At 39.3% G+C, this 18,411-nt stretch overlaps 2 protein-coding genes across 6 annotated transcripts in view; one reads left to right on the top strand and one right to left on the bottom strand.

Annotated features, from left to right (window-relative positions):
• Positions 1-9,769, top strand: part of pex5la (peroxisomal biogenesis factor 5-like a) — a 107,844-nt gene extending 98,075 nt beyond the window's left edge. The window contains exons 12-15 of the mRNA XM_030728103.1: positions 1,098-1,316; positions 2,507-2,672; positions 4,943-5,100; positions 8,060-9,769. Coding sequence (XP_030583963.1) covers positions 1,098-1,316; positions 2,507-2,672; positions 4,943-5,100; positions 8,060-8,261 — 745 coding nt within the window. The 3' untranslated portion in view covers positions 8,262-9,769. The remainder of the gene's footprint in view (positions 1-1,097; positions 1,317-2,506; positions 2,673-4,942; positions 5,101-8,059) is intronic.
• A 4,497-nt stretch (positions 9,770-14,266) lies between these two features.
• The window catches only part of usp13 (ubiquitin specific peptidase 13), a 37,010-nt gene continuing 32,865 nt past the window's right edge, over positions 14,267-18,411 (bottom strand). For all 5 annotated transcript variants that reach the window (XM_030728314.1, XM_030728315.1, XM_030728316.1 and 2 more), the window contains 3 exons: positions 18,048-18,237; positions 17,375-17,459; positions 14,267-17,021 (listed from right to left, as the gene is read on the bottom strand). In XM_030728314.1, coding sequence (XP_030584174.1) covers positions 16,925-17,021; positions 17,375-17,459; positions 18,048-18,237 — 372 coding nt within the window. In that variant the 3' untranslated portion in view covers positions 14,267-16,924. The remainder of the gene's footprint in view (positions 17,022-17,374; positions 17,460-18,047; positions 18,238-18,411) is intronic.

The following is an 18,411-nucleotide window of genomic DNA, read 5'->3' as shown; positions in this document are numbered from 1 at the left end:
GATGAATTCTGAAGTGTACATGGATATGCTCTCTGCCCCTGACTCAGCCAAATGCTGCAAAACTGATCAGACAACACTTCACAGGGCAAATGACCCAAATTGTACTGCAAAAAGCAACCCAAGACTTTCTCAAGGTTATGAAATGAGATGTTCAGTCACCTGATTTCAATCCAACAGATCATGCTTTTCAGTTACTGAATTAAAAACTGAATGCAGAGACATCCAAAACAAGTGGCAACTGAAGGCAGCTGCAGTAAAGGCCTGGCAGAGCATTTCAGGGGCGGAAACACAGCATTTGGTGATGTCCATGGATTTCTAGACTACATGCAGTTATTAGCTGCAAGGGATTTTCATCTAAGTTTGAAAAATAATTGTAAAACTCCTAAAATTATACTTTGTCCGATTACTCTTAAGCTCTGAAAAGTATGAACATGTCTGTAATCTGAATCTGAATACTTATGGACCTAAGCATGCTGTATATACAGTGAATTTTGTTGTCCTAAACCAGTTTATGTAATTTTCACCAATAACACTGCAGCAGGAGACTGAAATAATTTGGTTTGTCTGAGATTATGATGGCTTTAAGGAAGCTAGCACATCAGTGGTAGCAAATCTGGCTTGAAAATTATCTTAATGAAAGCTAAATCTTGTTTTGGCTTCCCCTTTAGTCTCTTGACTAATCCAAGTTGTTCATCCAGCACTGTTCTGCTCTTCTCCCCTTTTCAATTACGAAGTGCCAGCATAGAGCTCAGTGGCAATCATCCACATGATATAACCGGTGATATAACTTCAGCAATCACTGCAAACATACTTTCCATCTCTGGAACAACCACCCATGTTGTTTTGCCTAAATGCAAAGCTAATTCAAATCATCCTGCCCCACAGCTCTGGGCAGCATGCGAACATGATTCTCTGCAGCAGAGACAGAGCAGGAGAGGTGCTGCTCATCCATTCTGGCCCAGAAATCATTAGCCTCTGCCTGATGTTCCCCTGCTTTGGCCTGTCCCAATTAATGCCTGTCAAATCTAGATTTCTCTTTGAAGTCAACACCTTACTTCAACTCTCCTCTCCCACGAATGAATCGTTTCTCCATCCAGGTGTTTGGAGCTCCACCCAAACAACCTTGCAGCCCTCTTGGCTCTGGCAGTGAGCCTGACCAACACTGGTATGCGCCATGATGCCTGTGAGGCCCTGCTCCGCTGGCTGAGACACAATCCCAAATACAAGCATCTCGTCAAAGGCAAGGCTCATCTAATGGGATCCCCAAACTCCCAACGCAGGATGTCTCATGCTCCCAACTTGGGCAGATATGAAAGGTAGAGTATTTAAACTCTTTAGACCTATTTAAAAAAAAGAACACTTTATAAAAACACTACAGTGTCTTGTTTGCCACTTTATTAAAAGCATCACATCTCAGTTCATTACAAAGTGAATCTGTAGATTTAATGGTATTGAAAATTATAATTTCAGGATTTGTAAATACTCTCAAATATGTAATCACACCATGATACCATATCTTGGAACTAGTAAAATTTTACTTGCGAGACAGCAGACATGGTGTTACAGTATCCACCTTGTTAAATCACTCTTTGTTGAATGCATGCTGTCTGTGTTATTTTAAGCCGTATAAATGAGGTTGTTTGGTATATCTGATTTAAAAGGCCTAATACCACTCCCAAGATAAAGCAGCACTTTATCAAATCATTAATCGTCTAGTCAGTGTGAAGAGATACATTTACAACCCAATTACCGACGTCTCCTTTCTAGTCCACAGAATATCATCCCTTTAATTTTTTCTGCTCACTTCATCCCTCTTTCTTAGCCATTTTGTGCTCTCTTTATCCCTTCCTTTTCTCTCTCCCCTAACTTTGCTTTACCAATCCTCCCTTTGTTATCTCCAACTAAGTGGAAACTAAGACATACAACATGAAGGCAGCTCTTTTCTTCACACATAATCAAATGTCCACTAAGGCTGAAGTAATTGACAGTCACTTGCACAGTGTTTTACTTTGCATTGCATTTGTTCTTGAACCCAGTTGGGTCCGGCACCCAACTGGGTTACAGATGACAAAGAATCAGGGTGTTGTGTTAGTCAGCAGTGAAACAGGCTTAATCTGTTCTGCAGCTCCCTAACATCAGTTATCTCCAACTAGACACACTACTAAATATTAGACTACAATTTCACTGATATTTTATTTACAAAAGTTAAACAAAAATTAATTCCTTGAATACAGATTGCCCTTCTTTTTACACAACACTCTCAATTTTTCCTTGCTTCAATTCCTATTTCCCGCCTTCCTCCCTGTACTCACTCCTGATTTTCTTACACTGTGAATAAAAGTTTACATGCAGTCCAGTGCACATCATAGCCTTTGCAGTCTTAAGCGTGCTTACTCTGCAGCCTTAAGTCATACTAATCCTTGTGTGTGTGTGTGTGTGTGTGTGTGTGTGTGTGTGTGTGTGTGTGTGTGTGTGTGTGTGTGTGTGTGTGTGTGTGTGTCTCCAGCTCCCTGCTACCAGAAGTCAAGGAGCTCTTCCTGGAAGCAGTTCAACAAAACTCTGACAGCATTGACCCGGATTTGCAGACAGGCCTCGGGGTGCTTTACAACCTCAGCGGAGAGTTTAACAAAGCTGTGGAGGCCTTCAACACAGCCTTGTCAGTGCGGCCCGAGGTAGAAACACCCCCAACACACTACACACTCACAAGGGCACATGGAAATATGCTGATTTTAGTGTAGTTATTCAGAGAGATTCTCTGTAGGTTGAAGCTTGCAATGCCATTTACCAGTCAACATATGCACTTGGCTGTTTTTTTAGTTTTGCTCTTTTTATACAGCATTTAAAAAAAATAATAAATAAAATAGAAGGGAAATATGTGATAATATTTAATAGTCTTAATCCAAACATAGCTGGCAAACACATGAATACCATTCGCACACTGCATTATATTTATCAAGGTTTTTAATACTGTTTGCCTGTTTTGAGAGTCCTGCCACCAAGCACGTTTTTGCTTTGTCATCACAAAATTCAGTGCCAAGAATCTCAGAACCAGCCTGACGCACCAACTGTAAAGTGTGGTTTGTGAACATCTGGAATCCACAGTCAACATATGAGACAGATGTTCTGTTTACCCCAGGTGGCACTGCATTATGCCACTGATGTCAACTTTTTTATAAAACTATATTTATGGCTGATCAGATGCTCATTCAGATACTCACAGATTATACATATTTACAAGATCATTTCAGGTTACAACACAACAGTAGGCTTTCTGTTGTTGTGGGGACATTATCATCAAAAATTACTCTACTGAGACTTTAGTTCTCCAGATGCAGGGACTGCATGAAGATTCGTGTGTTTGCTCTTGTAGCTAACAATGCAGGATTAGGTGCGTTTTGCTCGTAGATTAGACATTTTAGAGCTAATAGAAACAGCTTTAGTGAAGCGAGAGTGTAGAGCCTGAAAGACAGCCTCTTAAGGTTGTCTGGGTGGGTTGTGCATGGGCATTACTGAGAGCAGTGACATCACATCATTATATTTGTCCTGATGGGTCATTTATAGCCACAGCTTCTGAATATGCACTGTATGCATTTCTCTTTGGACTGACTGTTCTGATACTTTCAAAGTTCTTATATAACATTTAGAACTGCTTAATGAGCAAAACATCAATAAATCAGCCCTTCTGATTAGTGCTGGTGGATCATTATTAAAACCCTTTAACAATCCTAGGGCCCTTATACGGGCCCAAATACATGGGAAAATGAACCCCAGCACCTAGTTGAACCTATGCCATTAAGAATTAAAGCAGTTCTGAAGGCAAAAGGGGGTCCAAGCCAGTGTTAGCAAGATGTACCTAATAATGTGTCCTACTATGTACTGTAAAAACCAGACTGCCAAACACACACAGCAGACATGAAACCCTGAAGCATGGCGAGAATGAACCACAAATATCAAGGGAGAGCTTGCACAAACAGATGTAGCGAGGCACACCAAACTGTCACGGCAATATGTGAACTGTCGAGCTGCCAAATCTGGCCTTGTGAACTTTTGACTGGCACACATACACGCTCGCTTGTCATTCAGCAAGCACACACACACACACAATTACACAGAACACTAAAAATAATCTTAGATGCATTCATATTTACTCCACTAGAATGAACAGAGATGGAAAAAAAATAAAATGGACAGGCACATAAATACAACGAAAAACTTTTCTCCCATTTCCTTTATGCAAATCAGCCTCTGTCCTACCAGCACTGTCCCAGGCCGGCATGAATATTACTCACTGTTAAATCTAGCCTCCCACATTTGACTTGGTAATATCTGCTCCCCTGCTGAAAAAAATAGCTCTGAACACAAAGGGAGATAATTATACCCTGCTGCTGGGCTTAGCCAGAGATGAAGGATTCCTGTAACAGACCATGACCTCTGTATGTGCCTGTCTACCTGCAGGTGGGAAACAACAGCAAGGACATCCTTTGTGATGTAACTCAGCTATCCTTAAATTGCCCTTGTTGAGTTACTTTTAACCAGGGAGCTGTGTAATGCTCCAGAACACTCCCTTGTTATTTGGGTTTCCAAAAAAAACAAAAAACAAAACAAAACAAAAAAACATGCTGATGAAACACCACTCTGTCATCCTCTCGCTGCAGATGCAAAGCCAAGTGATGCATAACACCCCAGATTATCCACCTCTATTTATTCCATCAGTTGCGTTAAAAACACTGCTAACTGCTTTTTCAGGTCTTTCAAATGTGGACAGCATTAATAAGACTTGAATAATTAAATAATAATTGAAGTGATGCTGCTGATGAGTTTTAAATTAGACTAAATGACAGGATGCAACCCTTGAGTATGTGGGTTATTAAGGCGGACAGCAGACCCTCACCATCTGACATTTCCTATTCCTCAATCAACCCACTCCTCATGCTCTATCCAGGACTACTTGCTGTGGAACCGCCTCGGGGCCACACTGGCAAATGGAGATCGAAGTGAGGAGGCGGTGGAGGCTTACACGAGAGCCCTGGAGCTGCAGCCAGGGTTTATCCGGTCCCGCTACAACCTGGGCATCAGCTGTATTAACCTGGGGGCACACAGGTGAGTGATCTGGGGCTATAGGGGAGTGAAATAGCATTTAGATTCTTGCGGTAGGATGCAGTGGAGTAGAATTAATAAGTGTAGTACCTAAAGTAAAGGTCAAAAAGGTCAACAATTGAAGTGAGACCATGCACAGAGATAATATGTGAAATCAGTCAGATAATATATTATCCTACTGTAAGTGTCATGCCAAAGAAAAGCATAAAATCTTCCCACTGAGAAGCCTGCAGCCAGAGGATGTTGGCTTAAAAATGAAAATGTGGCTGATGATTTTTTTTTTGTTGATAGATTTATTATTGCAGCTCTAAATTAAATCACAAAATTTGAGACTTAGTGTACATGATCTCTTCTCATGAATCATTTATCTAGTGTGGTGAGCAGAATACTATCAGCACATATAAATTCAGCTCATGGCAGCCGTGGTACCCAATCGTGCGCATTCATAATTCAAAATTATTATCATGTACCTGCCAGACAACATCCGAAAGGCAAATGCTTAGCCACAAACAGAAAATGTTCACATTTAAACTAATGTCAGTGCAAAACTACTTCAAAGAAGCAGTATATTACTAGAAATGTGACACGAGCAGACATAAATATATAGCCACACCCAACCAATTACAATAAAAAGCAGTCAGTGTGCTGAAGTGAATAAATAGCATAGACACTGCAGGACTAATTCCATAAGCTGCCTGAAAATTAAGGCAACTTTAAACATCTGCACATTTGCCTTAGTTTAAGGTCGTGCATACCTCCATGCACATAGGTGTTTTCCAGTTAGTTTGGTAGATGAGACATGTGCTCGAGAGTTCTGCTGGTATTGTTGGGGTCCTGTGATAAAATGCAATCATAAAGTCATAAAGTTTGTCATAATTTTTTTTTCTGGCAGGCCACAGAGCCAACCTAAGCTGGTAAAGTTGGCACATCAGCTGATCTCATCCTATTGATAAATAAGATCTAATTAATAGAATGTGCAGATCAGCCATCAGCTGGTGTGGGTTGGCAAGGAGATGGCTGATCTGCCAGCTTAACCAGCTGATGTTGGCTCTGTGGGCTGCCATACAGGGCATGCAATTTAAGCTGCTTCAATCTCCATACAGTTGCAGCAAAGCGGAAAACCTTTTCTCCATCCCACCTGACAAAAATAGTGTTACACAGTGTGTAGACCATCCACAGGATCTTTTGCTGGACCTTGCTGCAGTGTCTAGCAAGCTAACAGTTAAAATGCTAGTCAGCTAATAGGAACAACCTTGTGACAGTCATATTATTTTAATTACCCACTACTGGGAGCCATAAATTCATGGTTTATGTGACACTTATGTCACCCCAATTCCAAAAAAGCTGGGATGCTGTGTAAAATGTAAATTTAAAAAGAATGCAATGATTTGAAACTCTTAGTAGATAATAGAAAACAAGTCAGATGTTTAAAATGACCAAATGTACAATTTTAAGAAAAAATAAGCTCATTTTGAATTTGACTACAGCAGCATGTCTCAAAAATATTGGGACAGGGTCATGTACAGAATTTCCCCATCATAATAAAGGGATTACTTAGCTTCTTATCTTTCTTATCTTATATTTACCACTGTGTATCATCCCTTCTTCTTTTAACAACAGTCTGTAAATGTCTGGGAAGTGAGGGGAGCAGCTGCTGGACCTTTGGAAGAAGAATGTTGTCCCATTCTTGTCTGATAGAGGATTCTAACTGATCCACAGCCCTGGGTCTTCTTTGATTTGTTTCTTTATTTTTCATTTCATGATGCTCCAGATGTTTTCAATTGGTGAAAAGGCTGGACTGCAGGCAGGCCACTTCAGTGCCCAGACTATTCTACTATGAAGCCATGCTGTTTTAATAGCATGGCTGTGGTTTAACATTGTCTTGCTGAAATATGCAAGGCCTTCCCTGAAAAAGACATTGTCTGGATGGGAGCATATGTAGCTCTAAATCCTGTATATACCTTTCAGCACTGATGGTGCCTTTCCAGATGTCCAAGCTGCCAGTTCCCTAGGCACTGATGCACCCCCCATACCATCAGAAATACAGGCTTTTGACCTGAGCACTCATAGCAAACTGGATGGTCCCTCTTCTCTTTAATCCAGAGGATGTGACTTCCATGTTTTCTAAAAAAAAAAAAAGATTCAAATTTCAATTCCTCTCACCATTTAACAGTTTTCCAATTTGCCTCAGTATATTTTAAATGAGCTTTGGCCCAGAGAAAACAGCAGTGTTTCTGAATCATGTTCACATATGGATTCTTTGCATGATAGAGCTTTAACCTGCTTTTGTGGATGGTACAACAATGATTTCATTCCTGAGCCTGTGCAGTGATTTCCATGACAGGATCACACCTGTTTGTAATGCAGTGCAGCCTGAGGGAATAGAGACATTGATTTTTGGCCTTGTCTCTTGCACACAGAGATTTCTCCAGATTCTCTGCATCTTTTGATGATATTAGATGATGTAGATGATGAGAAATTCAAAGTCATCACAATTTTATGTTGGGGAACATTATTCTGATTCTCAACATACTTGTTCCACAAATTGTAGATACATTTTTTTAATAGATTTATGAACCTCTGCCGATTTTTACTTCTGCCTCTCCAAGATTCTCCTTTTATACCCAATCATGTTACTGACCTCTTGTCAATCAACCTAATCATTTGCAAATTGATCCTCCAGCTGTTTATTTTTAGTATTATCTACTTTTCCAGCCTTTTGTTTCCCCTGTCCCAACTTTTTTGAGACATATTGCTGCCATCAAATTCAATTTCACAAAATAGTTAAATCAGTAAAAATAGTAAAATTTCTCTGTTTAAACATTTGCCATGGTTTTTTGTGTTCTGTTGTGTTGTGAATAAAATATGGATTTATGTAATTTTTATTTACATTTTACAGAGTTGCACATAATGCCTCTTTATCCTTCAACCTAATGACTTGCATTTATTGTTGCTTCCCCAGAGAGGCGGCCAGTAACTTCTTGACTGCCTTAAGTCTTCAGAGGAAAAGCCGGAGTCGTCAGCAGTCCCACCAGGTGATGTCTGGAAATATCTGGGCGGCTTTGAGGATAGCTTTATCCATGATGGACCAGCCTGAACTCTTCCAGGCTGCAAATATTGGTGACTTGGATCTGCTCATGCGGGCCTTCAACTTAGACATATGAGGACTGGGAGACAGTGATGCTAACATCTCCCCCTTCACTCAGTCGCTGATTTCTACCCAACAGCCAAAAGCCCAAAGTGCACACATCAGAAAAGACTGATGGATGTTAGAGACAACAGTGTGTTTTTATGCACGTCCAAATTAACTACAGTCGTCAAAGCTATTATATTTTTCGCCCAAGTACCTCGGAGCAGTTCTGGGGACAGGTTCTTTCAAGGGTTTGAAGGGACTGCTTTGTGTTGGATTTGCACTGTAATTTGTGATTTCCCTGAAGAGCACAAGGACGGGCAAAGATTGTACGAGCAATGCCTTAGAGAACACATCAATTAAAAACTGACTCATCCAGTGGAACAGAGCTGAGCCAGGAGAGACAGACAGGCAAGCAGACAGACGGTTTTTAAGAGTCTCATAGAGGAGCCCTCACAGGCCATTTTCAAAGAAAAGCCGGGGTTTGGAGAAAAAAAACTAAATTTCTGACTCAAGATTGTTTCTTTCTCCTGAAGGATGGATTTAGTGAGTAAATGACAAAGACTGCACCATATAACCTGCAGCTCCAGATTCTGTTCCTGGCTTCTTTTCATCCTCTTTCAATGGAAAATAATGATACTGCATGAATAAGCATTTTCATAAATGGATTCTTGTTTAAAATTAACATACTTTTAGAAGTTTTCCCTTTGCACTTCAGACAAACAGATAACTTCCTCAATCCAAGTGGAATGTGCAAGCCAAGTTTGTAAAGCCTTACTCAAAAGCATGCGACCAATAATATTTATTTATACTATTTTTATGAAAACACACGCACACACAAACAAACACTAAGCCATTTTTCAGACTAGTTTCATTTTCTTTAAATAACTGTTGTCTTCTGAACTTGAAAGCTTTCTGAGCCACTAATTTTTGTTTTGCTAGGTTTTTTTCTCTCTCTCTCTCTCTCATTTTTTTTTTTGGCTCCCAGCTCCTCTTTGTTCCCTTTAAGCTGACTGGAGAAAAAAAAAAGCTGGGCAACAGCAATCTATAAAACCTTCATTAGTCTTTTCAGACTTTAGCATATGAAAAAAATGTATTCTTAACAAGTCTAAAAATATCTCTTTTATCTTCTTCTGCTATTTGCGGGCTGACTTTAGAGGTCCTAACAACCACCGTACACATTATGAAGTAATTTTGATTTTCACTGACTATTTGTTTTCTGTGTGTATTTCTTAATGCAGTCACTGCTATCTTCGCTGCTCCTCCACAGGCAGCAAGGCTCGTGCATTTAATTAAATCAGTTTGCCTCAGTCGTAAGGCATGATTTTAATATTTATGTAAGCTTGGGCAGAATGCAGCACATATATGATGTACGCTGTCTGTTTCACCACCTACATACTTCAAATCACATCAGGTTCATTTGAAACACGAGATCGTTATGCATCTACAGAAAATATGATTGTATAAAATGCAGTGATTCCCCTGCACCAGAAAGAAAGCTTTTCCTTAGACATACTTTTTAGCTGACAGCTTCACTTGCATCACTGCTGCTAGTTTGAAAGTCACTCTCTGAAGTGAATATCATGTACCTCGCTGTGCAACAGAGTAAATGATAGATAATCTTCTGTACTGCATAGCTCAGCACACTCGGGTGTTTATCAGGCGTGTCCACAGCCAGTCTGGGTGTGCTGCAGAAAGTGGTTTTTATTGTCAGCTCCTATGCAAAAGGTCATGTTTTATGTTGCCATTCTGAATTGTTAGTGGGTCCCTGTTTGCCTCTATGGACCAAAAGGAAGTGTTGATTTTGGGTTTGGAAAGAATGCTATCAGGCGTAACCAGAGACCGGTACGAGAGCCATTCATCTTCCAAACTGTACAGCGTGGGTGTCACGGTCTGCATGAGAAGAAGTGTTTCATCAGGAAACCACCGCAACGAAAACAAGTGTTCTCTGAGGAAGAAAAGTGGTCAGTGATTCTGGAAAAAAAAAAAAAAAAGTGAAACCAAACTGATAGACACAAACAAACACGATCCACCTGAAGTGCAGCCTTCTCGTCTTATAACTTGTGTGTACTGACCTTGTGTCTTTGACCTTAGTTGCATCCGCCAAATTCACTACCATATATCGAGCTTTTCTTCCACCGCATGTGTTCTCTTTGAAACTCACCTCATGTGCACTTGTCCAGACCTTTGCGAGAAAAACTCGACTGTATAACTGGAAAGCTATTGTCAGAACAGCTGCATTAATACATTAGCCACTGGTACAAAATAATTTATGGCACTATTGAGATGAGATGAAAAAATATCAGTTGCTCTACTTGCCAGATACTTAAAAAAGTGTTGGCACAGATTCTCTTCGGGCAACCATCGTGAATAGATCAAAGAACAGAAGAGGAGTCCAGTGATGCACAGCACATATGTGCATGCCACTAACAGTCTGCCTCACAGAGGGGCTGACAGCGGGCTGTACAATGGCAAAGGCAATGAGGCCAAAGTGGTGGTGGATTCAAAATTTATTCACTCTGGGAGACTGGACCATGATAAAAGCAAAGTTTCAAGCTGTGTCCTTTACTGAAGCAAATTGGGTTTATATCCAGTAGTTCATGTTTGATTTATGTTTGATTATCATTAAATTACTGTGGAAGTTTAATTTAGGCATGCTTGTAGCTCCATAGATGGCAATGTTGGTCTGTCTGCCAATTTGGCCCAGACTAAAAGGGGTGACATGAAATTTGCTTCAAGCATGTCTCCCAAAAAATTGAAGTTTCAGGTGGCTGGTAGAATCGTTTGAGACCAAATAACTTCAGAGTTTGTGACAGCTCCATCAGCCTCCATGAAGCTACTTTGAGAGCTATTTGGCTATTAGCATTTTAATAGACTACAGCAAGACGGTGGACATAGGAGACAGTATCAGTATGTTAGCATTGTCAGAGTGAAGGCTGTATTTCGCTCAAAGCACCACTTTCTACTTAGGCTCACAGAGCAGCTAGCATGGTAGTCCAGCAGGTGTCTCATCTTGGCTATGTAAGACAATCCTCCATCAGTTTTCTTCCAACCGTTAACCCAGTCTATCCTTAGTAGGTCCCTAAAAGATTGTTGAAAGACTTGCAAGTTATTCTTCAGGCCAGTAGCAGTCCCACATTTTTAAATAAGAAAACTCCTCTAACTTGCCTATCCCCCCAGGTGCTTGTGATTTACAAAATCAACTCTAGCTGTCTTATGAGGTTGCAGGCCCTCACTCTTTAACACAGGTTAATTTTTTTTTAACAGATCTTACATTGCTGGCCTAAAATCTACTTCTACTGTGTACATCATTCCATAGTGCATTGTGTTAGGATGCCGTTTTCTTTTTTGTTGAACCTCCTATTGTACCTTCTCAGGTTAACTGACCTAGCCTAATGCATGCGCCTGTGGGACAAACTGAGGCTGATTGCATGTTAGATCCTGTATACTTTTTTTCTTCTTCTTCTTTTTTAAATGCTGTTTTCATTTGTATGCATGACATACATGGAAGTGCTTACTTTCTCTCCCACTACCACAAGAAAATGAAATATGTCATGCTGACGTTTCCTTGCAATATTTCTACAATGCACTTTTAAGTTCCGCAACCTTGATGAAAAGTGATGTATATAATCAGTATGTATTCTACAGAAGATGCGTTTTCTTGCATGGAATGATCAAGTGTGAAAGGCTCAAAAAATGAGTCTAAGGCACAACACACTCCAAACATACTTCAGCTTGAATACTGGCTAATCAACTGGATAATCATAGTTATATTATGCAGAAATGTTATATTTATTACTTCTACAAATTATGAACACACTTGCAACCATTGCAATGACCCCAACCTATAAAGCTGTCTAGCTGCTATTACGCAATTCTTAAGTGTCTGTCACATTGTTACATTTTTATGTAGACTTTCATGACCTGCTGCGACCCTTTGACAGCTTTTTAAGGTTTTAATGTTTGCAAGGATCACTACTTCATTAGTTCTGCTCATATGAAAAAAGATGTAGAGCAATTGGTAAATGATTTTTAAAAAATGGTAAAAATAAAAGTTCAGAAGTTAAATTGAGTATATTTACCACTGCTTTTACACAGATTTGCACACAATATATTATAATGTGGTGACCTAAAGCATTCACAACTGTATATTGTAGAATTTTATGAATAAAAACAGACAAAATCCAATCATACACACTCACTGACTACTTTATTAGGTACACCTGTTCAACTGTTCATTAATGTCTCACAAAGATCTGATCAGCCAATCATGTGGCAGGATTTAGGCATGTAGACATGGTCAAGACAACCTGCTGAAGTTTAAACCGAGCATCAGAATGGGGGAGAAAGATCATTTAAGTGACTTTGAACATGGTTGGCATGGTTGTTGGTGCCAGATGGGTTGGTCGGAGTGTTTCAGAAACTGCTGACCTACTGGGATTTCCCCGCACAACCATCTGTAGGGTTTACAGAGAATGATCTGAAAAAGAGAAAATAGCCATTAAGAAGCAGTTCTGTGGGAGAAAATACACTGCTGATGTTAGACTTCAGGGGAGAATGACCTGAGTGCCTCAAGCTGATACAAAGGCAACTTGTTACTACCAGAGTATACACCTTGTGCAGATGCGCTACATCAGCAGAAGATCACAAGGTGATCCACTCCTGTCAGCTAAGCACAGGGAACTAAAGCTACAATTCACACAAGCTGACCAAAACTGGACAACAGAAGACTGAAAAAATGTTCCCTGGTCTGATGAGTCTTGATTTCTGCTGCAACATTCAGATGGTAGGGTCATAATTTGGCATAAACAACATGAGAGCATGGATCCATTCTGCCTCGTATCAATGGTTCGGGTTTTTGGTGGTGTAATATTGCGAAGGATATTTTTCTTGGTACACATTGGGCCCCTTAGTACCATTTAAACACCCAAGTGTTGTTTATGACCACAGTGTACCCATCTTCTGATGGCTGCTTCCAGCAGGGTAACGCATCATGTCAAAAAGCACAAATCATCTCAAACAGGGTTCTTGAACACAGCAATGAGTTCTCTGTACTCACATGACCTCCACAGTCTCCAGATCTCAACCCAAGAGAGCACCTTTGGGATGAGGTGGAACAGAACTTTTCCAGCACCTTATTAAATCTATTAAGAATTAATTATTATAGATTGAATTTATTAAGAGTTAAGGCAGTTCTGAAGGCAAAAGGGGGTCAAACCAGGTAGTAGCAAGGTGTACCTAATGAACTGTCTGATGAGTATATATATTTCATTCCAGTTAACGATCAGATGTTGACTTTTGATGGCAAGCACATATTTGGTTCTGCCATGTTTCTCTTAACAAATGAACATCTGACGCAGAATTAAATCTTAATGCTAATAAAACAATGATTAAAGAAAAATTAGCCCTGAAATAAAAATAGCAAAAACAGAATAAAAACCTAAAAAGACTCTAAGATAGAGTCATAGTCAAATTATACTTATTATATTTCACTGAATTACTTTACTTTTATTCATTTTGACTGCATTTATGTACACTTAAGCCACTTATTTCATGTTTTATCCAGTTTTGGTATATGTAAAGGATTTGTGCTTTTAGAATGTGGGAACTTGTGCATATGATAGGAAATATCCAGTTCTCAAAATCCATAAAGCAATTATAAAATGACGGCTTCACCGGTTGGGATTCATTAAGGTTATTATTGCATATGTACATTTCTTCCTCCACTATTTGTTCTGGTTTATTTACCAATGCATCGGACATATATGAATAATATATTTTGATCTATAAAATTAGAAACAATGTAATTTATATACAGTCACTCGTTTATTGAAACACCTACTATAATGCATATTACTCTCCCTGTATAATCACGAGGACAGCATTAGCATCTTTGGAACGTACAATATGAAAGTAATCTTTTAAAATAAAGTGTTGTTATATATTCTACACTCGTGTCTTTATTGTTCTGAAAAAGTGTCAACTTGAGCGCAAATTCCTGTTCAAAAGTACGAAGCCAAGTCTCAACAAAGATGTCGTTTATTAAATTATCCAAACATCATACATAAACAGTGCCACTGGGTATACTGTACTGCCATGACTCTATTCACATACGCCTAAGCCATATTTGGATAAACACATACATTACAAAAGTCAACTTAAAATAATCAGTTCAGGAGAACTATGAAAAGAAAACTAGAGAACTGGCACAAACTTGTTTGCAAAAAAAAAAGGCAGAAGATTAGAAACAGGTGAAGAACCTTTTTGACATTTAGTTAAATGAAAAAGAGAGAATAAAGCTCACAAGAGTACAATATTACAACCCAAATGACTAAATGTCAATCTCTAATTCAGATGCTGACAGTGAAAAAGCCTTTTTGTGACAAATTGAACCATTACGTTTCAACAACGTAGAGAAGAATGGAGGAGACCGAGCTGGAGGGAAAGCTGAAACAAGAGGACAGAAATACAAAGACGGCAAAAAGCCAGAGAGGAACAAAAGGCGCTGAGAGGTTCAGTGAATTGCACAGAAAACATTTAGAACTACCCATCATTAGGCAAAAGCTTGTCACCCATTCACTGATGACAAGGAGCAGAAACACAAGACTTGCATAGAGATGTTTAGTATTCCCCAATGCATAGACGAGAAACACTGCAGCAGTTTATCAAGTAAAATGTAAGAGGCTAAGATCTGATTTAACTGAAGATTTGCTCAGAGAAGTCGAGGCACAGTGTTGTTAAAGGGGAGTATTGCAGAAATATGGATTTATTTGATGAATTTGGTGTTTATGTGAACGCATTCATAACTTTTTCTTTTTTTGTACTTTTTCTTTCTACTCTCTTAACACTGATTTGTCAATGGCATGTCTTCCCTTTGTTTAAATTATTTAAAGCTCTCTTATTCAGATTAAGATTCATTTCAAAATTACAATTAATTTAACTTTCAAATATGCTCCCAGAAGTGCATTACTGAGCAACGGACTGTTTCATCGCACAGTGACATTGCAGTGCCTTTTTTGAGATGCAGCAAACAAAACCAGTTTCAAGTTCTGCTTCATGCACTTTAGAAACCCAACTGTGAATAAAAAGAAGATATGAAACAAAGTATTGGGATACTGACAGTCACAAGCATCTGATAAGAGCATACTGTTTAATCCATCCTTATGTTATGAATATACTGAGTAGATAAATGAGGATAGTACAGAGCTGGTGGGTAATCCAGCATGAGGCTATGATGACTAAATAGCAAATGGCCAGCTGTACTTTTACAGTCATTTCTGAGTAGTAAAGCTGAAAAGGAGGTTTTTGTTTGCAGTGAGCACCATCAGTGTATACATTCAACACTGTACCGTGTGTACTTGTACATTACAGAGGAGGTACGGGTCACTGTAGAGCTGTTATCGCACAGCAGGTTCAAGAGTAGATTTGGTTATAGTGCATATTGCTCTTGACATGGAAAACATTCAAACTCAGAGGACTTACATGACCTGAAAAAGTGGCAACAATCATTTTAACTTCTGGGTCACAGTCCGAATCTGTCAGAGTGATAAAATAACCCAAGTGAGCCAGGTGCAGCAGAGTTAAAGTTATGTCGAGTTTGCAAATATTTTACATTTTGGGCAAAAAAAAAAAGAATGTATACAAAATGTTCGCTGAAAACAGATTTGCACACTATACTATAAAACCTCCATGTACAGTGATGACTCTACAGCCATCTTTATGCACAGGCTTGTCCAGACTAAAATAATGTAATCTCCTTTAGATATCAGACTTAGTAGTAGGCAAATACAGTCCCCACTTGACTCAGGTACACAAAAAAAAGTCAAAAAAAGTGCAACAGGGAAGGAAATGACACGTCTTTGATAGGTCAGCCAGTGCATCAGGGTGTAGAAAGTTTTTCATTACAAATGACAAACTTACACATTATTTTCTGAGTATAACCAAGGCTGTTTTAAGCCACTGTTCAGCCAGTGTTACGTTTATCCCCTTCCTGGTGCTCTCCTTCACTCTGAAACTGACATAGTGACTTTTCTTTGTAAAGAATCCAAACCATTTCATTCTTAGTGAATTATGCTTCTGCTTCATACGTTTTATGTTTTACGTAAAGCACTTGGGATTGCAATATTGAAAGGTGCTGTCTTTGTGTCTTTTCAGTTTCTCAGGATGAAAAACATCCTTGCATCAGAAAACTGAATGCAAAGCCACCAGCAGCACAGTATTTTCTTTTGTGTTGTTGCAGTTTCAGAGCAGGGCTGGCAGTGAAGCGCTGCCATTTAAGTACACATTTATAAAATGCACCACTTTGGAAAAAAAACCCAGAACAGTAACTGAAGGCAGAGAGGAGGAGGAATAACAGATTTGATATGTGTCATTGTTTTGTGTAAAGAGCACTACAGAAGAAGAAATTGCACACATCCCTCTGTATCAACACTGTAAAGAAATTTCTTTTTCCTTTGAACATAAACACACATATATATACACATTTAAAGCATAACAAAACACAAAAAGCACATTGCTTTCCCCTTTCTGACCAGGGTTCCTGGTTGCTCCTGAATGACATCACAATAAGGCAAGCAGCTGGTCGGAGAGGTTATTTCCATCGTTCCCACTGAGGCTGTTACAGTTGTCTGCCAGTCTTCTGGGTGAAAGACTGCGGTTATTTAAAGGACACCGGGTGCATCAAGCAGCAGCTTCAGTTTAACTGCTAGACAGTCGATGGTAAAAGTAGATGTACCCCAAGTCCTTTGGAGGCCTTTCTGACAAACACACTTTGTGGTCGTTGTAGATCACCCACCTGCGTGCGGGACAGCATTTGGGGAAAAGTGCACATTAATTTTGCGAAAACACTTTTAAAAGTGTCACTTCTCTCAATTCTGACTATGTGTGAAAACATTTAATGTCTAAAAAGAAAACAGGCTACATTATTTGGAATCAAGCAGACAGACTAGTAAATTGTTATAGAACTAATAATAATAATAATTCTGTATACAGTCAATTTAAAAGTGAGTGATGGGGGGAAAAAAAAACATAATAAAGAACAGATGTTTTTGTGAAAGACAGAGAAGCCTGGATGCTGTCAGCTTTGTAACACAACATTAAACACAAAAACTAAATTAATGTCAATCAGAGACACTGTGCGCAGCTCACCTCCCCTCCTTTTTGATGTGACAAACATAATGTCCAGACATTGTGGATGCTCCCATGTGGCTGATGAAGGCAAAGAGTTCATATCCTAAAAATAAATAAACACATAAAGGTTATATTCACAAATAGAATGAGCAACCGATATTAAAATAATCTCCAGCAATGCTTTTAGTCTACAAATGATAAACAGAACACTAATTAAAATGATAATTATCCAATTTTAGTTATTTCATAAATTTTTTTTTTTAAATAGCTAATTTATTTTTTTTTTAAGAAGGAGGAGATGCTGAAAAGCCAAAGTACTTGCATTTCTAATAGACTCCCCAAAAATCATCCACTCTTTCGTGGGTAACAATATATCTGCACGTATTTTCTTTTGGAAATGGTGATAAAATGAATGAGGAATTTTAATAGTTTTTGATGCTGGCATTGCATTGCAGGTCAGTGCCCAGCAGCACGTGGGTATATCAGGCATCATAATCAGACCTGACTGGGGCTAAAATGGCCTGTGGAAGCGCACGATGTTGAGATAGAACAAGGGCAGAAAATGCCCTGTGACACTTTTTCGACACAGACCCAATGTTAATTTGGATGTACTGCATCCATCCATCCAGTAGGTTACTGCTTGACCAGTGGCAGCTACAACCAGTGAAATCAGTCACGCAGAGTCACTCACGTCCTGGTCCGTCTTTGACTCGGGGGCCCGACGTGTCTCTGTCTGGGGACAGCGTGGAGTCGCTGTGCGAGTTGGCGTTGAAGAACGCGTTGTCGTTGGGCTCTGTGTCAGCCATGTCTGAAAGGGCATCACTCTCCTCCTCCTCTGGGTGGGTGAAGATCCAGTCGAGTGCTCTTTCAAGATTATTGTTCTGTAAAATGCCAAAAGCAGCGTAAGTATGGTGAGCTCGCTGACATTCAGAACCAAAATGCCCTTAATAGTCCAGGAATTCTAATTTACAAATGTTCCCCTTTTAAATATGTTAGTGGTGGAAATATAAAAATTTGCTCTTAACAGTTGGAATCACACAGATGGATCTTTACAG

Source organism: Archocentrus centrarchus, chromosome 4 (genome assembly GCF_007364275.1).
Source record: "Archocentrus centrarchus isolate MPI-CPG fArcCen1 chromosome 4, fArcCen1, whole genome shotgun sequence".
In the NCBI taxonomy this organism is placed as follows: Eukaryota; Metazoa; Chordata; class Actinopteri; order Cichliformes; family Cichlidae; genus Archocentrus; species Archocentrus centrarchus.
The sequence above is the reverse complement of the archived record's forward strand: the minus strand, read 5'-3'. Positions and strand labels throughout refer to the sequence as shown.